Source organism: Engraulis encrasicolus, chromosome 8, assembly GCF_034702125.1.
Source record: "Engraulis encrasicolus isolate BLACKSEA-1 chromosome 8, IST_EnEncr_1.0, whole genome shotgun sequence".
Classification (NCBI taxonomy): Eukaryota; Metazoa; Chordata; class Actinopteri; order Clupeiformes; family Engraulidae; genus Engraulis; species Engraulis encrasicolus.
Genome location: NC_085864.1, coordinates 20,995,342 through 21,012,568, shown reverse-complemented (window position 1 = coordinate 21,012,568; position 17,227 = coordinate 20,995,342). Strand labels below are relative to the sequence as shown.

Sequence of the window (17,227 nt, the reverse complement as noted above, 5' to 3'; positions counted from 1 at the left end):
CCCACCAGAAAGGGTCAGGGATTTCAGTATACCCACCTAAAATTGATTGTTCAATATTTAGAACAGCACAGCCAAGTTTAATCAATGGTGACTCGTCATGGAAGCCTTGAAATGTAACAACATGACGATAAGGTCACAATCAAAATTCTTTCAGATGTTAACAATGCCTCCCTCTGCCTCTGAAACACTCCCTTCCGTCCGAACCCCCCAAGGTGCCTAGTTTGAGAACCTATGCACCAATAACTGTCCAAATATACAGCATACATGCCACAAAAAAAGTAGACTACTACACCACTGAACCAAGCTGCCACACCTCTGGCCCTCCCTGATATTAAACTTTGTATCAGGCAACATCACTATGGTAATTAATTGCCATGTTCAGTCAAGTCAAGTTTTAAATATTCGTTTCCTTTGATTGCTTGGTTTTCATAAAGAAATCGCATTCACCCTTTTAGAAATATTTGCGTTTATTTTTACTGGACCTGAGCAAACATTTGTGTGATGTAATAATTGTGTCAAACTAAATCATATTGCAGTATCTCAAAAAGGAGCACAAAAGGAAGGAAGATCCAGCCAGTAAACCAAATCAAATGAAGGAAAATGGTGTAATTGACAGCTAAGGTCAAATGCACGACAAAGGCAATATGTACAGAAAACGAAAATACAATATTAGACACAAAATAAATAAGCAATGATCGATTTATCATCTGGTCCGAGTCATCCTCTCGTTGCTACAGTAGATGTAATTTTTCAGTTCATCCTTTTTTGTCTGCAACAACCACAATATGCAGTTTAAAAAAATCTGAAGTCTTCAAGCCTCCAAAGACAGACACAAAAATCCAATTGGAATGCTTCGATCGGCATGGTTACCAGCGCTGAGAGGACAGTTGACATCACGGCTCTCCCAGCTCTCCTTCCATCGTCCGGACAAGAACATAAAGCTCCGCAAGACCCACAACAGATGCGACGATCACTGCACTAAGCACGCGCTGCGGAAAGTGTTTTCACAAGAATACTCATTATTCAATGATGCAGTCATGTCTATGTATATACTTTTCATTATTTCATGTTACATTTAGTTACAGAGAATACAATTTGATCAAGGAATAGGGTTAAAAAATTCAACAGTACATATAGTATTTTATGAATCACAACGCTTTATCTTTTTTTTGTTTTAATCTTTGATGCTTCACAAAAAGAGTCAATAGAGGAAATCTTACAGCTGCGGTGTCTGTGAAGATGTACTGGCTCCCCAGGTAAGCACAGGCAAAGGCAGCACCCACCGTAACCAGGAAGTTGAAAACCGTCAGGACTGCTGCTTTGGCTGACCGCACTAATGGTGGAAAGAGAAAAAAAAGACACAAATACAAATGTATTATTTACATGCATTATGTACATTTATCATGATTTACATTATGATGAACAAAACTCACCAGTTCATATAAATATATATATTTTAAAAACCCTTCAGACCAACCTTCTCTCCCAAAGTCAGTTAATGTTCCATGACGACTGATCTCCTAAGTGACAAAGAGGCACATTATATTGAGCAACTACAAAATGACTCACACATAGAACTGAGAGGATGGTCTTGACAAAATGACTGCCTTTTACTTGTGTGTTCACATTTCGCGTCATCCGGTTGTACTCCTCATTTGCCAGCCTTGCTTTGATCTTCTCCAGACGAGCAACCAACACTGGATTCTGTAAGAAATAAACACATTTATGAGCAGACACGTTTAGTACATCCAACCCAACTGCATTTGGAAGGTATCATAGCCTACTCAGTTGGTATAAGATTAAGTCAAGTCAAGTCAAGTGAACTTAATTGTCAAAAATCTATGTAACAGGGTTAGCGCAGAAGTTTCCAATTGCGTTTGACAAGTCTCCAATGAGCAGTTAAACCAAACATAATAAGAAATTGTCAATAATCACACACACACACACACACACACACACACACACACACACACACACACACACACACACACACACACACACACACACACACACACACAAACCGTGCTGTAAAAATAACATACTGTTACATGATAACATACTGATACATTAAAATTCTCACTTACCCGTGGTGGCTTGACGTACTCGGGTAAGTGTAAAATGCTACCCTCCAGCAGGTCATGAAGATAGACTGGATGCCCTGGAGATGACAACACAACAGATGACATTGGTAAGGGCCCATGCCAATAAAACTCTGGGCCTACTACATTACATTACATTACACTACACTTAAGATGACGCTTTTATCCAATGTGACTAAGATATTTACAGGGTATTGGTTACAGTCCCTGGAGGTTAGGTGGGTTGCTCAAGGCTACCTCAGCCACGAGAGTGGTAGGGAGTGGAAGGGTGGAATTCGAACCGGCAACCCTCTGATCTAAAGCCCACCCCATTAACCATTAGGCCACGGCTGCCCCACTACCCCACTACTCGAAAAGATCATGGATAGAGTATCCCCATAACTTACCCTTATCTTGAAGGAAAGTGTGTAGTTTTCTCACTGTTTTAAAACTGATTACAGACTCTGTGTCTTCCTGAAAGATGGGGTCAAAGTCATCTTGTAAGTCAGTGGGAACTGAAGAGTCATTATCCAATAACTCCTTTACTCTCTTTTTGAAGTTTTCACCAACAACAAACGATGACGCCATCCTTCGTCGTGTTACAGTCTGCAAGGAAAAAAAACACAAGCAAGGTAAGATATTAAGTAATGTAGCTTACAGACAGACGAACTATTAACTAACTCATTTCTTTTGGCTTAGCATCATCACAATACAATGCATAGGCCTATATGACATAGAGCTCTAGGTAGGATATGCCTTATGGCTGCAGTTGTGACAGGTAGTAGGTTATAAGTAGTAAATGAGCTCACTAAGCAAATGCATAACGATGATGGGATGAGAAGAAATATCAGAGACAGGATCAGATCAGAACTGAGCACGGCATTATGCTTTATGAAGACAATTCACGCGCATATTACTCACTCTGACAGGAGATGAATCAGCTAGCCAGCTTAGCTCGGCTTACAGTTTGAGTGAGGCGGCTACTTCGCAATACATCAACATTAAACAGATACGATCGTCTATTCTTGATGTCTATATTGTTGTCATTGATTTCCATTTGCCATCATTTCAGTCCAATAAGTATCTCAGCAATGCAGAGAGTACTACGCAGTTAGCACTTGCTTGCTTGCTCCACCGACAAGCAGGCAATCCATCTGTTTACCTTGTGATTTCTGACGTAGAATTACTTCCGCTTTTGTTGAATATAAAAGTCTTTGTTGAAAGCAGCCAGGCTTACATTATTTAAACACAGCTTAAAATTATACAGTTTTTATATCATACTTAGAACACTTATAAATAAAAATGTAATCGCATGTTTTTCTCTCAACTATGTGTCTTAAATTGATAATTCCCTCCGAAATTGATGTTTTATGTGTTCAAATATTATTGAAAACATTATCAAAGTATTTGTGAAATCATAGCCCCTTCAGATTCAGCAGCTTTGTAGCATTTTAAGAACAAGGAAGGCCCACATCACATTTAACTCACGTTCATGATCCTGCTGCGTGTGCAGGCATTGAGCAACCAGGGGGAAGATGGCTGCGTGTGCAATTCGGCGTGGTCTCTGGTCAACAGTTAGCAAATATAACAAGAAACGTGTGCACAGAATATTAAGTGTGATTGAATATAACAGTGGACTAGAACTAAATAGACTACGCTTGCCATGTTCGTCCTGTGGCTTGTTAAACTTCCAGCAGACGAGGTTTATGTCGTCACGGTAAGTTGGCTAACTGTCCATATTCACTATTCTACCATGTAAAGTACGTAGTAGCATTGGTGTTTGTCTGCCAGCGCACTTTTCAACAAAGTACCATATCCAATAAGAACAACTAATGCATTGTGTTGTCAATATGTGCCACGGTGGGATATTTATTTGGTGGCAAGTCAGTGTCATTGACATACAACTGGATAAGCTTATCAGGAACGCAAGCCAAGCTAGCTAGCCTCTGTGGTCATGTTGGAACTTGGAATGGTAGCATCACGCTAGTTCTTGTAGTTGTAATGTGATTCGAATCCAATACGCATGGTCTCAAGGGTACGAAGGTGTGATGGGGAGGAATAATGAGCTGCTGACATTGATCAATTCCCTGGACATACAGATTAGATTAACTGTGCAAGTTAACGTTATGGTGCTTTGCCTTTCAACTTGGTTATGTGCCCATGTAAAGTTGCTTGCAACACACCATGCAAGTTGCACAATGCTGCTTAGATAAACACATTCATTTGGCTTTACATGTAAATACAAATCAAAGTCTATTCTTCAGACGTAGGCATATCTGCCATCCTTACAGTAGCTGGTACAGGCAAGGACATGTATGTATGTACGCACTGTCTAGCTGGGCCACAGCTGCTAGAGTTGTTGTAGTGTTGTAGAACTAAACCTAGAGTACGACACTGGCATACCCTTGGTGCGCATTTCGTAGAGGTGCAAGCTGCCACTGATGACATAACACGGCTTCCCTAGCCAGCTCCACAGCCCAGGCAGGGTGAGAGTACATGGGCGCTATGTCTTTGGCCTCACATGTCAGTGGTGTGCTTCCCTGGGAGGGGAGGGCAAGGGCCGGGTTTCAGCAGCTGGCTCGCTCACCCTGTATTCGGTGTGCGGGCCAATGTCAACCAAGAGGTTTATATAACAGTATTTTACATCATGTTTTTGTTTTGTTACAACCTCTAAACCTGAGGCATCACTTGTTTTCTTAAATAATTAGTTTGTCTGACGACCTGCATGAGAGCAGTGCCCTCACTCCACCTCTGTCATATTTTGTTTACATTTTAGGAGTGAGAGGACTGTTGTGTGCTTCATTGTTTTTAATATTAATATTGCGAGAATATTTATATTAATCCAAAAGCCTTGAAAAGCCAGTGTTTGTTATTTTTTATACATGCCACGTAAGCGTATAAGTTTGTTTCTTGTGTCATGGATTTTGCATGAAGGTGGTCTGTTGTGTGTACACATGTGCATCTGCGTTTGTCTGTTTGAGTCTAATTCAGTGCAACATGTTTGGCAGGAACAGGCCGGAAGGGAAGGTTTTGGAAGCGGTGGGAGTGTTTGAGGCACCCAAACACCACGGCAAATACGAGACAGGCCAGGTGAGTGTCCATTCAAGAACGCAGCATGCGCGCACATCACAGTAGCGCAGGTGCTGGACAAATAAACTAGCTGAAGGGAATGATGAACGTCTGCAATACTGTTCATGCTCCCAGATTCTTTAATGGCACGACGTTTCGGACCTCAGTCCTGCTTCAAGTGCCATTAAAGAATCTGTGTGCATTATCAGTGTTGCAGACATTTATCATTCACTTCAGGTGAGTGTCCATCCCAGACAGCCTGGCCCAGACCTTGGGCACAGCACAGGTGGATTTCAATATGCGGACTCCCATCCTTGGTTTGTGCTTGTTGCCGCGCGTTTCGCTAACGCCCCCACCTCCGTAGAGAAAACAATTACGTTTCACTGCTGTCATCCTAGCCACAACAGCTTGTTGGGGGACTATTCTTCATTCACCATCCCGTTTGAAAATGAGAAAATAGCATTAGAATTGAACTTTTAGGAGATATTGAAATATAATTCTGTTGTCTGTGATGTTATCACGAGACCATGAGGAGGCAAGGGAGGAAAGCAGGGATTAAAGTTTTCCGTCGCTATGACGGATTTCCGTCAACTGGATTTTCGTTTGGACGGATTTCCGTCCTTATAATTCATGTCAATTAATTTACAATTTTTACTTTCCAACTGAACTCAAATCGAGAGCACTCCTGGTCATGAGAAGGGGAGGAAAGGTGTGTTTGGTGTACGGATTTAGTTATACACGCCACCACCAGTGGTGTCTTACAACAGATTCACTCAGTAGTTTTGAGCCATCGTCTTCCGTGTTCCAAAAAAAAAAAAGTTCACGAGCGGTCAACAAATCAGTTGCGGCGCAGCGCGAGAGATTAAAAAAACAAATAGCCAACATTGTTGCTGATGGCATAAAAGAAAATAAGTGTAATACTATGTCTTTAAAGTGCAATGACCATCATTAAACGAGTTGGACTGATATTCCAATATGGGCTAATAATAATGCATAGCCTATGCATGGAATGCATAGCTGGAAGAAGGTAGGACACGTTTCCATTATCATTGCACCTGCCGTGGTGGATAGTTAGAAAAAAAGAATAGTTTACTTCGACTGCGCATGATATCCTTTTCATGAAGGGTTTTCCTTTTAAGCATTGTGACTTTTACTAACATTATTCATAGCCCCAATGGGACGGCTATCATTGGCAGCTAGCTAGGATATACCGTGCGTAATACCATGCGTTTCATCCTCAAAGTTTAGCGCGTTTGACTGGCTACGTGTAGAACTAGCTCTAGTTGTCTTTCTGACAATTTACAGTCTAACCTGTAATCATAGCATATTAACTTTGTTGTTGTCGATATTTTTGCTAACTGGAATAGTGTGCAGCAACAGTTGTGTGTGTGCTTGTTTTTGAGTGGCTCAACGTCTGTGCCCATCTTCTCGGACTATACGCTTCGTTTGAGTTCAGTTATTTGCGCACTCAAGACTGATAGGTGGGTGATTTGCCTTGATTCGAGTGGAAAGTTACGCGACAAGCTTGGGAAAGTGTGTTACTTTCGATAGACGTATGTCTGTGACTGTGTCGTGTCTGCTTGTGTCGTGTCAGCTTGTAGGAGAGAACACGGGTGCGTGTAGGAATCGGGGACGTTTTTTAAATCAATGGTAAGCGTGTGCCTGTCACCGCACATCGAGAAGCAAAAACGTACCGGTAGCCATAGGTTTTCAAAACGGTAGAACACAAGAGGTAGACTACCGCACCCTGTTTGTAAACGTCAACGTCAAGTTATCTGTAACAGGATGAATAGTGAAAATCATACAAAATAACCAACTAGTTTTCTCCCTCTGATTGCTATGACCAGTGCATTATTTTTTAAATGTCAGAAATACTGCAAGCAATGCGCACCAGTGCTTTCACCAGAACAGTGTTGCCCATTCTGATGGGAAAGACAAAATATACTACTACTACAAAAAAAACCATAATGGGATCACTGTATCAACGCATTGCAATTCCAAGTCAATAATTCTGTGATATCAGCTAGACCATTTTGAAGCAACACTCATTGTGAATCCATTCTGCATAATGTTGTGAACAATTTATACACAATGGGTAGAAATAAGAGGAAATAACCAAAACATGCCCCAAATTGCAGTTCAATGTTTGCAGTCTGATATATCCATTATCCCTCCATTCTCGGCCAGTTCCAGTCAATCTGGTGGCCTAGGCCTGTCCCCTTTCCCTCTTTCCTTTTTCTTGTATTTAGAAATTGGCATCTGTAAACATAGCATTGTAGGCCTACATCTGATTGAGCACATCTGATCTAGTACCTACAGGTACATTCATACTGAGAGTGTATATAGGCCTACTGAGTGTATAATGAATATTCATTGTTAATGTGAAGTGTAAAGTTTTATGTTGGTTGAAGTTCTGATTTTGTGGCACTTTTTGGTATTACTGGCGCCCTCAAGACATAGGTCTATTCTGCTCTAGGCGACTGCCCTGTCTGCCTATGCCTAGTGCTGGCTCTGGCACCATTCCTTGCATAAAACCAGTGTATGTTTTGTTATGAGGGCAAAGCCTGGCTACATTGGTTTTCGTAGGGTTACGGAGTGATACTCGATCGGGTACCTAACCGGTAAAAAAGTTCAGTCAGATGACTTTTTTTTGCTTTAATCCCTGGGAAAGGAGTCCGCATATTGGAATCCACCCCTCATCTCAAATGGGTGTTTTTCTCTTGAAGTCAGACAATTTCGAATTCGATGCAGATGTAAGTTGCATTCGGTGGCGTAGACATGAGCGTACGTGCCACTGTTTTCTGTGGCTTTCTGCCTGACGCCAGTAGTTGATTCTATCCGCACCATTTTCAAGCCAAACTTGTTTAACATCATTGCAAAAAAGACAAATTCAAGAGGTGTGTTATCTTGCACAATATGATGGTGTTTGCTAAATGAAGAAAAGGATTTTCTCACAAAGACACCACTTGATGGCTGCAAAAATGGAAAAATAACTGAAAGTGTACAGCACAAGCGCAAGGCTTCAGGTTGGAGGTTGGGAAGAAAGTCCTCTAGAAACAATGAAGCGTAGTGGTCAATGATCTCTAATCATTTGTCTGTCATATCAGTCATGTCAATCAGATTTCCAGTCATTTGTCAGTCATTCAATTCCAAAATGTGCTTGCAATCATATACGATATTTGGTCACCTGGAATTTATTCTGGGTATTTCATTAAGTTTCCCAGTCAGAGCTCATGCAATTCAATTCACGCATTCAATTCTTTTTTTGCCGGGTGCAGGGTCAAAGCATTAAGTTCTTGTAGGGCAAGGAAGAACCACACACCGATGAGTTCCCGTTTTTAATCAATCTGTATTTACGTTTTTCATTAAGTTTACCTTGACCTTGTCTTCATACCCCTGTACCAAAGAGGGTGGAGTAATAAAGAGGATTCAAAACACGCCCACCCAATGCAGAAAAGTGTGCTCAAGTTGGGTCTCCTAAGGGGGCGTTGTCCCCTCCTCCTTCTGGGGACACCATTTATTCTCAACCTCAGGACTCCGAAGGTCTCCTAAAGGGGCGTTCACCCAACATAAAGTGGATACCAGAAATGAACTAGAATGACGTGTCTCTGTCTATAAGATCTCTGCCTGTAGTGTTTCCCCCAAATGAGCTCTGTGAAGCGTGGGTGATGAGGGCATGTGTTGTCGCCTGCTGCTTAAGCTATCCTGTAGAGAAGAGAGGGATGCTCTTTGAAAAGGAGGAACCAGAGAGGAACTAATATATCCCTCTTCCGCATTTCATTTGTTCACAGATTTGTCCTGTTATTTTTTGATTGAGTGAAGGGAGAGTGTTTTGGGCTACACTGAAGACTTGTGCACACCCTGGAACTAAACTCTATTGTGCAGTAATCACTATGTGTGGATTCCAATATGCTGACTTCCTTCCTTCCTATTTCACTTGACTGCTTGTGACCTCATGATGACGTCACTGAAGACAGAAAATTAATTCAATATCTTGCAAAAGCACAATTGTAATGTCATTTCCTCATTTGCAATCGGGATGGTGAATGAAGAACAGTCCCCCAAAAATTGTTGTGGCTAGGCTGATAGCGGTTGACAACAGTTGTTTTCTCCACGGAGGCAGGACGTCAACAAAATGTGTGGCCACAAGTATAAGTGGAGGACGAGAGTTCGCATATTGGAATGCACCCTATGCCACCCTGTATTGCTCTTGAAAGAATGATAGCAGTCATCGTCATGGCTTCTCCCTGTATGGGTGAAATGCAGAGGGTACATTTTGTTGGATGCATGTGAAGCGTTTCCTCCCGTCCATTGATGTGGCTTCTGTGCTCTGTGATGAGTTTTTATTTAATATCTTGCAAAAGCACAGTTACAGGGTTTTCTCTTATTTGCAGTTGGGGTGTTGAATGGGGAAAAGCCCTTTTAAAAGTGAGGAACTTGATTGTTTTTCCATGGATGTAGGATGGCACCGAAGCCACGGGACGGGGCGGGAGGTCGTAGTTTGACATGCATCGGCTGTGTGTTCTGGGTGCTGTGAAGTACTGTGCATCACAATGACCAAAAATGAATTGAATCACCTTGATGGAGCCTCTTTTATGCAGACACTTGTATAACAGGCATATTGAATCAATGCTCTCAATTGCAAACATTGGTCAGAGTAAGTTTAGCAGGTTTTGGAAGTAAGGGAAGACTCCAGGGAACAGGAGATGCCTCTGGAAATAAGTGCACACTTGTATGTAAGCAATTCACCTTTTAGTGGTGCCTATGAAATTGCATGAGTAATTGAGACATCAAAGGACTACGCTTCCTACTGTTACTTTTTTGCTCGTTGCAATGTCTTTTATTTGGCTAATATGGATTACTAAAGAATAGGTCAGGAGGACCACTCGATTGCATTGCAGACAACTCGTAAAAGGGGCTAAATGTGTTAAATAGCAGACAATCAGGCTTGACTTTTTTTTTTCCTCTAAAGGTCATTTTTGTTTTGGTTTTGATGTCTGACGTACCATTTTGTCGACAGCTTTTTCTTCACAGTGTATTTGGCTACAGGGGCATAGTGTTATTTCCCTGGCATGCCCGTCTCTACGACCGTGATGTCACTCCCGTCTCTTCTGAAAGGTAACTGTGATGTCACTTCCCCAAGTTATAACGTTCCTTATATTTCTGTATAATTTTTAAAAACATTTTGAAACATTTTTCCCTAGCAAACAGGATCCACCTGGATCGCACGGGTCTAAAGAAGTGAAAGGCAAAACACACACGTATTACCAGGTCTTGATCGACACCCGGGACTGTCCACATATAGTAAGTTATGGTGCCTTCTCTGATCCTGTCTGTTTTGTGCAATTTCCTGTTTTAGCTCTGATTCGTCTTAGCAAAAAGGAAAAATTAAAACAGAAAGTAATGTCAGAGGTGGTCTTGTTGAAAAACATTCTATACCCAGCAATATTCTGAAACGGAGGGTTCTAACAAGCTCTAAGATGATTTAGATGGGTATACCAGATGATTAGTGAAATCCCCAACTGTAGATTAGGGGCACAGACAGAGGGAACCCCATTTTCAGAGCTAGGATGTCCACCCTTAGTGATGGTGGATTAATGGGTAAAATGTATACATGGCATGGGTAATGTTTACAATGGCACATTCTGTAGAGGAGTAAAATGTGCTAGAAAACACTACTTACTTAACTTCACTTTTACTTTTATTTATTTTTGTGTAAACAGTCACAGCGGTCTCAAACAGAAGCGGTGACCTTTCTGGCGAGTCACGATGACAGCAGGGCGCTCTATGCCATTCCAGGTGAGGCCAAGCAGGGGCAGCCAGCCGCACGAAGTGATGCAACCAAGCACTGCAATCTATTTCTGAGTCTTGCACTCCTGGCAGGCAGACAATCCACACAGTTCCAGGGCCGTGTTTGTACTACTGCACAGCTTCAATCAATAAGGCATTTCATCATAATATCCTGTGGAGTGTGCTGTGCTGCCGACGCTTTCATTTCTGTGACTTGATATTGGTTGTGTGGAAAGTGGGTATACGATGCAACTTGACACACAAGCTGCGGATTGGATTGAAGCTGATTGACATGAACAGCTATGAGCAATACAATACTATACAGTTTTGGGACATATTTGAACAGACTTGTATAGTAAAACAAATTGCATGAGAAAAATAGAATTAATCTTGTGCAGTTATTTTAACAGTTTGAGGGTTTTTTGGTTGTAACATTCATGTTAAAAAATAGTCACAAAAGACAAGGAGATAAACACATCTTACAATTCAATAACTGCAGTTACATGCTGGAAATTCCAAAATATTCCAGAGTACCGTCATTCTTTAGTTTGCACCTGAGTCTTGTGAGCTTTTTATCCAGTCAGAATGTGTCCGTATTCCGGCGGTGTGTGATTGATTTGTCTTATGTGTTTTCAGGTCTGGACTATGTCAGCCATGAGGACATCCTGCCATACAACTCCACAGAGCAAGTCCCCATTCAGCACGAGCTGTTTGAGCGGTTCCTCATGTACAACCCCTCCAAAAGTAATGACTAACTACCCTCTTCCAACATTACTGGTTTGGTTATTTTAAAGAATCATGTTGTGAAAAAAAATGTGAAAATTGAAAAAGTGTCTTACTGTAGGTTCACTTTAGCATTTTGAGAACGTTCTCTGAACGTTTATGACATGTTATGGAGGAGTTCCATAATTTAGGAACAACATGGGGACAAATGGCACCATGAGAGCCAGATCTTTCAACCATCTCATTTCCATGTCTCAAGGGGAGTATGCCAAGAACCTGGCTAAGTAATAATACAGGTGAAATTAATCTTGAGGTAGTGGTAAATCATCTAATACAGTGTTTCTCAAAGTGGGGTGTAAGCCCCTCTGGGGGGGCGCGGAGGCATCTCAGGGGGGGGTGTGTGACATCTGATTTTGGGTTTTTTCCCCCCCAAGGAAATGATATCCTGTCTTGCCAATACGTCAATAAGTTTAAAGCCCTCACCAACATTATATTATTAATTGTCATAAATGAACACACATCTGCATTCAACTGCAGTCCCCCTTTGTTTAATCTCACCAGTCACCTTTCCTTTGATTCTGCGCAGCGATCGCAATATCAGTCTGCGCGAGTACTGCTGTTGCTTGGGGTGGGGGGCTCGGAAGCATTCAGACTCTCTTAAGGGGGGAATGATGGGAAAAGTTTGAGAACGACTGATCTAATACAAGAGCCTGGAGTCCTTATTGTCTTAACTAGATGACACCTGCGGGCTGCCTTATTAGCAGATTTACCACTTCCTCTAGGTCAACTTAGCCAGGTTCATCACTTCCCATGGTCTTGGAATATTCCTACTACCTACTCCTACTACTCCTACTACCTGAAAAAATCCATCTCTTTTTGGAGGCTTTTGTCTTCTAGTGTCCACAAGCATACACCTGCATACTTGCTCACACTTACATTGATATAAAGTTCAGTGACCTTGGGTGTTTTGAAAGGCGCTAGATAAAACGAATGTATTATTATTATTTTTATCATTATTATTATTATCATTACTCTGCAGATCCCCCGTTCAGTGCACGTGACACCCTGCAGGCGTGGCAGGAGAAGAACCACCCCTGGCTGGAGCTCTCCGATGTCCACCGGGAGACCACAGAGAGCATCCGCGTCACCGTCATTCCATTCTACATGGGCATGAGGGTAAGAACGCTAGGCCTTCAGACCGCAGGGATTTGTTATCGCTTCCAAAATGCGAGACGTGTCTTTAGTATTCTAATATGGGGCAGGCATGGCTCAGTAGTTAGAGTGCTGGCCTTTAGATCAGAGGGCTGCTGGTTCAAATCCCACTCTAACCAGTGCCTTCTTCCATGGCTGAAGTGCCCTTGAGCAAGGCTCCTAACCCCACATTGCTCCAGGGCCTGTAACCAATATCCTGAACCTAAATAAGTGTATGTCGCTTTGGATGCAAGTGTCAGCTAATTGTAATGTAATGTAACAATTTGGATATCCAGCCCTGGGAAGTCCTGGAATTCACAAGTTCGCTTCTCCCTGCCATACAGGGATTGACGAATTCGGCACATGCCGGCCAAACCATTAAATTATGTCTGTGGTAATAAACGTTTTCTGATGGTGGGTAGAAGGAATTTCCTGAAAAGAAAATAAAGGTCCGCAACACTGTTAAATGCTCCCAAATATTTAATGGCACAACGTTTCGTACTAACCGTCCTTCATCACAGTGCAACTTTAACAGTGTTGCGGACCTTTATTTTCTTTTCAGTTATCTTACGTTTGGTCCAGCACCTGTGCCACTGATGTGCGCGCATTCTTCGACTTTCTAGAATGAAATTCCTCACAAATTATTCTTTTACCACATGGACATGGGCACTTTAAAATTGCCACAATTCTATATGGTGCCTTTAACATTTACATCTGCTATATTGTTACATGTATTGTGTGCTTGTCATGTCACAGCAAACAGAAAAAAATGAACTGCCCTGACTTTTGTTGCATATTATGGATAACAACTGCGGACATTTGTGCACAAGATGCGTCATGGTCGGATGAATCTGAAGAAGTGTTTTGGCATCTGTCAACACTCCTCCACTCTGCACAAGTGCACTCATTGCAACTAATTAGACACTACAAAGACATATTTACCGTCTTCTTGCTCTCTGTACTTACTGTATACTGATGTGTATGAAGGCTCCATTCTCAGTCTTGGAATGTCCAAAAAGGGCACAAAATGTTAATCATTTTCATGTTCTTTTTTTCCACAGGAAGCTCAGAATTCCCATGTGTATTGGGTAAGTAATAAACACTCAATAACTTTTTTGTTTCTTTCTTGTGTGGTTGTTCTCAGAGTTTTACAGTGGTTAATCATTACTGGTCATTTAAATGGTCCTGGACACCGTGTTGAGCACATGGCAGCGTTTTGAGGTTTTTTGTGAATGCTTTATCATTGCTGATAGTACAGAGTGCACCCATGCTACTGTAGATATGCTACTGTAAAACTGTGTGTGTTTCTGTGCGTGCGTGCGTGTGTGTGTGCTTGTCTGTCCAGTGGCGCTATTGTATTCGTCTGGAGAACATGGGTGATGAGGTGGTTCAGCTTAGGGAGCGACACTGGCGAATCTTCAGCCTCTCGGGAACCCTGGAGACGGTCAGAGGGAGAGGAGTCGTGGGCAGAGTGAGTAGTGAAGACAATAAAGCCATAGCTGTAGGACACGAGGAGTGCTGGTCATTTCTCTCTACTTGCATCCTTTCCTCTTTCCTCCTCTCGTTGTTGACTTCGGTGAAGTCAGTTCTATAATGGACATAAATTTAACACCCAAACTGCAAATATGATGTATGTGGAAAAGAAATTGAACCATGAGTACGTTTGTCTTTTTTCTGAAGTTGGTTTGGCATCAGATACATTTTAAGTTGGTTTGATGCATCAGATGTTTTTTCAACATCAAACTGACATTGCTTGTCAGCGCTATCCTGTCATGGGGTTCTTGTGTTTTTCACACCATGAGCAAAGATGTAGTTTTACCGCCATCTACAGAATCATTTTGCGTATTGCCTTGTCGCATAGATTTTCATTTAAGCAGTGTCATCCTCAAATAAAGATGGCAGCTATCAATGTGAGACATGCATAGATGGCTTACACATGATACAAAATACACATAATGCACATTGCCAGATGGATCATCAAATTGCATACAAACAAACATATAGACATGAACACGGAAACCATAGAAATGCTCATCCAACAAGGTGCAAACTACAAAGTGTCCCGATAGTCCAGTAAAATAAAATGACCTAAAAGTTCCCAGTAGTGTAGACTAGTGTCCGAAGAGGCAGTAGAAGGAATATTCATATTGTTCTGACAAGGTGTCTTGTTGTGGTGTCCATTGCAGGAACCAGTGTTGTCGAAAGAGCAGCCAGCGTTCCAGTATAGCAGCCATGTTTCTTTGCAAGCGCCAAGCGGACACATGTGGTAAGTGTTACTGTAACTGCATTCGAGTCTTGACTGAAGGCCAAACTGTACACCTAACCATCAGTTAGTGAATATGCCCTTGAAACAAGCATAATCTCCTTCATGTATTACTTGCTTGTTTTGTATCATCATGCAATGGTGTTTCCTTGCTTTGGGTACAAAGCAGGGGTTGACCTTTTTATTTTGAGCTTTGGGTTTAGTCCAGCTAAAGCCAGAGCTAGTATTGTCTCGCCTTTGACACTTTTTGTGTGAATTTCAGATAAGAGATAAACAGGAATAATGGACTGAAAAGTGTTTGATATGGGGGAGAGTGTCATGGAAATATTACCGTATATATATATTCCTATATATTATTATATATATTCCTAGTTCTAAAAGGGGGTCCCAACTAAAAAGTTTGGGAACTAATGGGCTACTAGATGTGTGATGTAGTGAACTACAGTTTGATCATGTAAACAAACTGTCTTGTGATTTCACTGTGGTTTTGGGGCAGCCATTAGTTAGGGAGTTGGTCTTTGAATGAGAAGGTTCAAATCCTATCTTTACCTTTACCAAGGCACCTAACGCCACATTGCTCTAGAGGCTGCAACTGATATCCTCCAATAACTGTAACCAATGTGTAATGTAATGTAATGTAATGTGATGTGGTGTTGCACAGGGGGACGTTCCGCATCGAGAGGACTGACGGCTCCCACTTTGACGTTCGCATTCCACCTTTCTCCCTGGAGAGCAACAAGGAGGACAAGGCGCCCCCTGCTGGCTACTCCTTCTGATGCAACAACAAAAAACATCATCAACGACCCCATAGCACCTCCTCACGTGACCTCCTGCTGTAGGCAGATCCTTTGCACACATCCACAGAAGCAGTAATTCAGGTGCCAGATAGTAGATGCCTGGTGTGAGAAAATGGTCTGCACACTGGGTATAGTCAGTGGTCTCAATGTCCTCAATGGCAACGTTGTGATCCACCTTAATGAAACATAAGTATTTTGTGGAGCTTGCACCCACTGCAGACTACTTACTCTCGCCCTGCTTGTCAGCTGTAGGCAGGCAGATCTTTGGGGTGCAAACCAAGCTACTTCCTCCTTTCCTCATCTGTGGCCTCCAGCCTTGTGAGGCAAGCTCGACATCATAGATTATCAAGGTTTTTTTTATTAAATAATCTGGCAAAAGCACACTTGAAAGGTCATTCTCTCATTTGCAGTCGTGATGTTGAATGGGGAAAGCACCCCTCTACCCCCCCAGAAGAACTCTTTGCATTGGTTGACGGCGCAATAACTTTATTCTTTTCGCCACGAAGGTGGGGTAACATTGAGGCAAGAGGCCAGAAGCCATAGGAAAGGACAGGAGGTAGCAGTTTGGCTTGCATATTTTTAACTTTTCCTGTCGCTCCAGTGGAGATGCAATTGCAATGCTGTCAGCGATCACAGCGGTTTTGTTTTTCCTTGTGATTTAAGTAAAGTTTCAATGGTGACATACCTCTCCAGTACTCTTAGCTATGGCTTGTTTGCACCATGCATCCCCCCCCCCCCCTCTGAACAAGAAACATGGTGGGAGTTACTGCTGGTGGTGAGGTGGCAGCATACATGATGATGTATAGCTTAAGTTTTGTTGGTCAAGCACCTCGGTTCAGATCCGGCCCTGTGGGCAATACAATAATACAAAATAATCTGGATCATTCCTCTGTATTATTATTATTATTTTTTTCATTAATTTATATTTTTCAGAAGACAAATTGGTCCCGGAGGATACTTTGGTAAATTTGATTAATTTTAGTGGAACGTTTTGGAGACCGGCTATGTTTTGGCCTTTCACCACCATGTTAGAATCAAGGGCTTGGTTTTGGGAGGGAAACCCCACCAGTGATTTGGATGGGGGTGTTACCATGGCCCTCTGTGTAGTTGCGTTTTTTAAGAGGTATGCCACTTTGTGAGGAATGTTGGGTTTTTTATCAGTAAACTCAATTTGAAGAAATTGACGCCTGCAATTTACCTGCAATGTACTGTAAATATGGTTGTTAACGCATAAAATAAACTTCAATTTTGAAAAAAGAAAAAAAAAAAAGAGTTGCAGAAGTTTATTTTAACAGTGGCTCTTTTATGGGCGTTGG

General features: G+C 41.9%; 2 protein-coding genes across 3 annotated transcripts; one reads left to right on the top strand and one right to left on the bottom strand.

Annotated features, from left to right (window-relative positions):
* Nucleotides 1–449: 449 nt before the first annotated feature.
* tmem199 (transmembrane protein 199) lies at nucleotides 450–3,661 on the bottom strand. The gene is made up of 7 exons (XM_063205148.1): nucleotides 3,567–3,661; nucleotides 2,486–2,684; nucleotides 2,085–2,158; nucleotides 1,615–1,704; nucleotides 1,478–1,520; nucleotides 1,221–1,333; nucleotides 450–989 (listed from the first exon to the last, which is right to left on the bottom strand). The coding sequence occupies exons 1-7, from the start codon at nucleotides 3,570–3,572 to the stop codon at nucleotides 894–896; spliced, it is 621 nt and encodes a 206-aa protein (XP_063061218.1). The 5' UTR covers nucleotides 3,573–3,661; the 3' UTR covers nucleotides 450–893.
* On the top strand, nucleotides 3,614–17,172 carry poldip2 (polymerase (DNA-directed), delta interacting protein 2). Of its 2 annotated transcripts, none has more exons than XM_063205147.1 (11): nucleotides 3,614–3,795; nucleotides 5,093–5,168; nucleotides 10,168–10,265; nucleotides 10,352–10,451; nucleotides 10,871–10,946; nucleotides 11,574–11,681; nucleotides 12,700–12,836; nucleotides 13,913–13,939; nucleotides 14,197–14,322; nucleotides 15,038–15,117; nucleotides 15,776–17,172. In XM_063205147.1, the coding sequence occupies exons 1-11, from the start codon at nucleotides 3,614–3,616 to the stop codon at nucleotides 15,888–15,890; spliced, it is 1,125 nt and encodes a 374-aa protein (XP_063061217.1). In that variant the 3' UTR covers nucleotides 15,891–17,172. The 2 variants fall into 2 exon arrangements, with proteins under 2 accessions (XP_063061217.1, XP_063061216.1); XM_063205146.1 differs by having other exon boundaries at nucleotides 5,087–5,168.
* Nucleotides 17,173–17,227: the final 55 nt, after the last annotated feature.

Coding starts and splice junctions, on each gene's coding strand:
- tmem199 (XM_063205148.1), bottom strand. Junction 2,159..2,485: donor CACTTTCCTTCAAGATAAGG/GTAAGTTATGGG, acceptor TGTCATCTCCAG/GGCATCCAGTCTATCTTCAT. Junction 1,334..1,477: donor AACTGACTTTGGGAGAGAAG/GTTGGTCTGAAG, acceptor TTCCACCATTAG/TGCGGTCAGCCAAAGCAGCA.
- poldip2 (XM_063205146.1), top strand. CDS start 3,614: ATGGCTGCGTGTGCAATTCGGCGTGGTCTCTGGTCAACAGTTAGCAAA. Junction 3,796..5,086: donor ACGAGGTTTATGTCGTCACG/GTAAGTTGGCTA, acceptor CATGTTTGGCAG/GAACAGGCCGGAAGGGAAGG. Junction 12,837..13,912: donor CATTCTACATGGGCATGAGG/GTAAGAACGCTA, acceptor TTTTTTCCACAG/GAAGCTCAGAATTCCCATGT.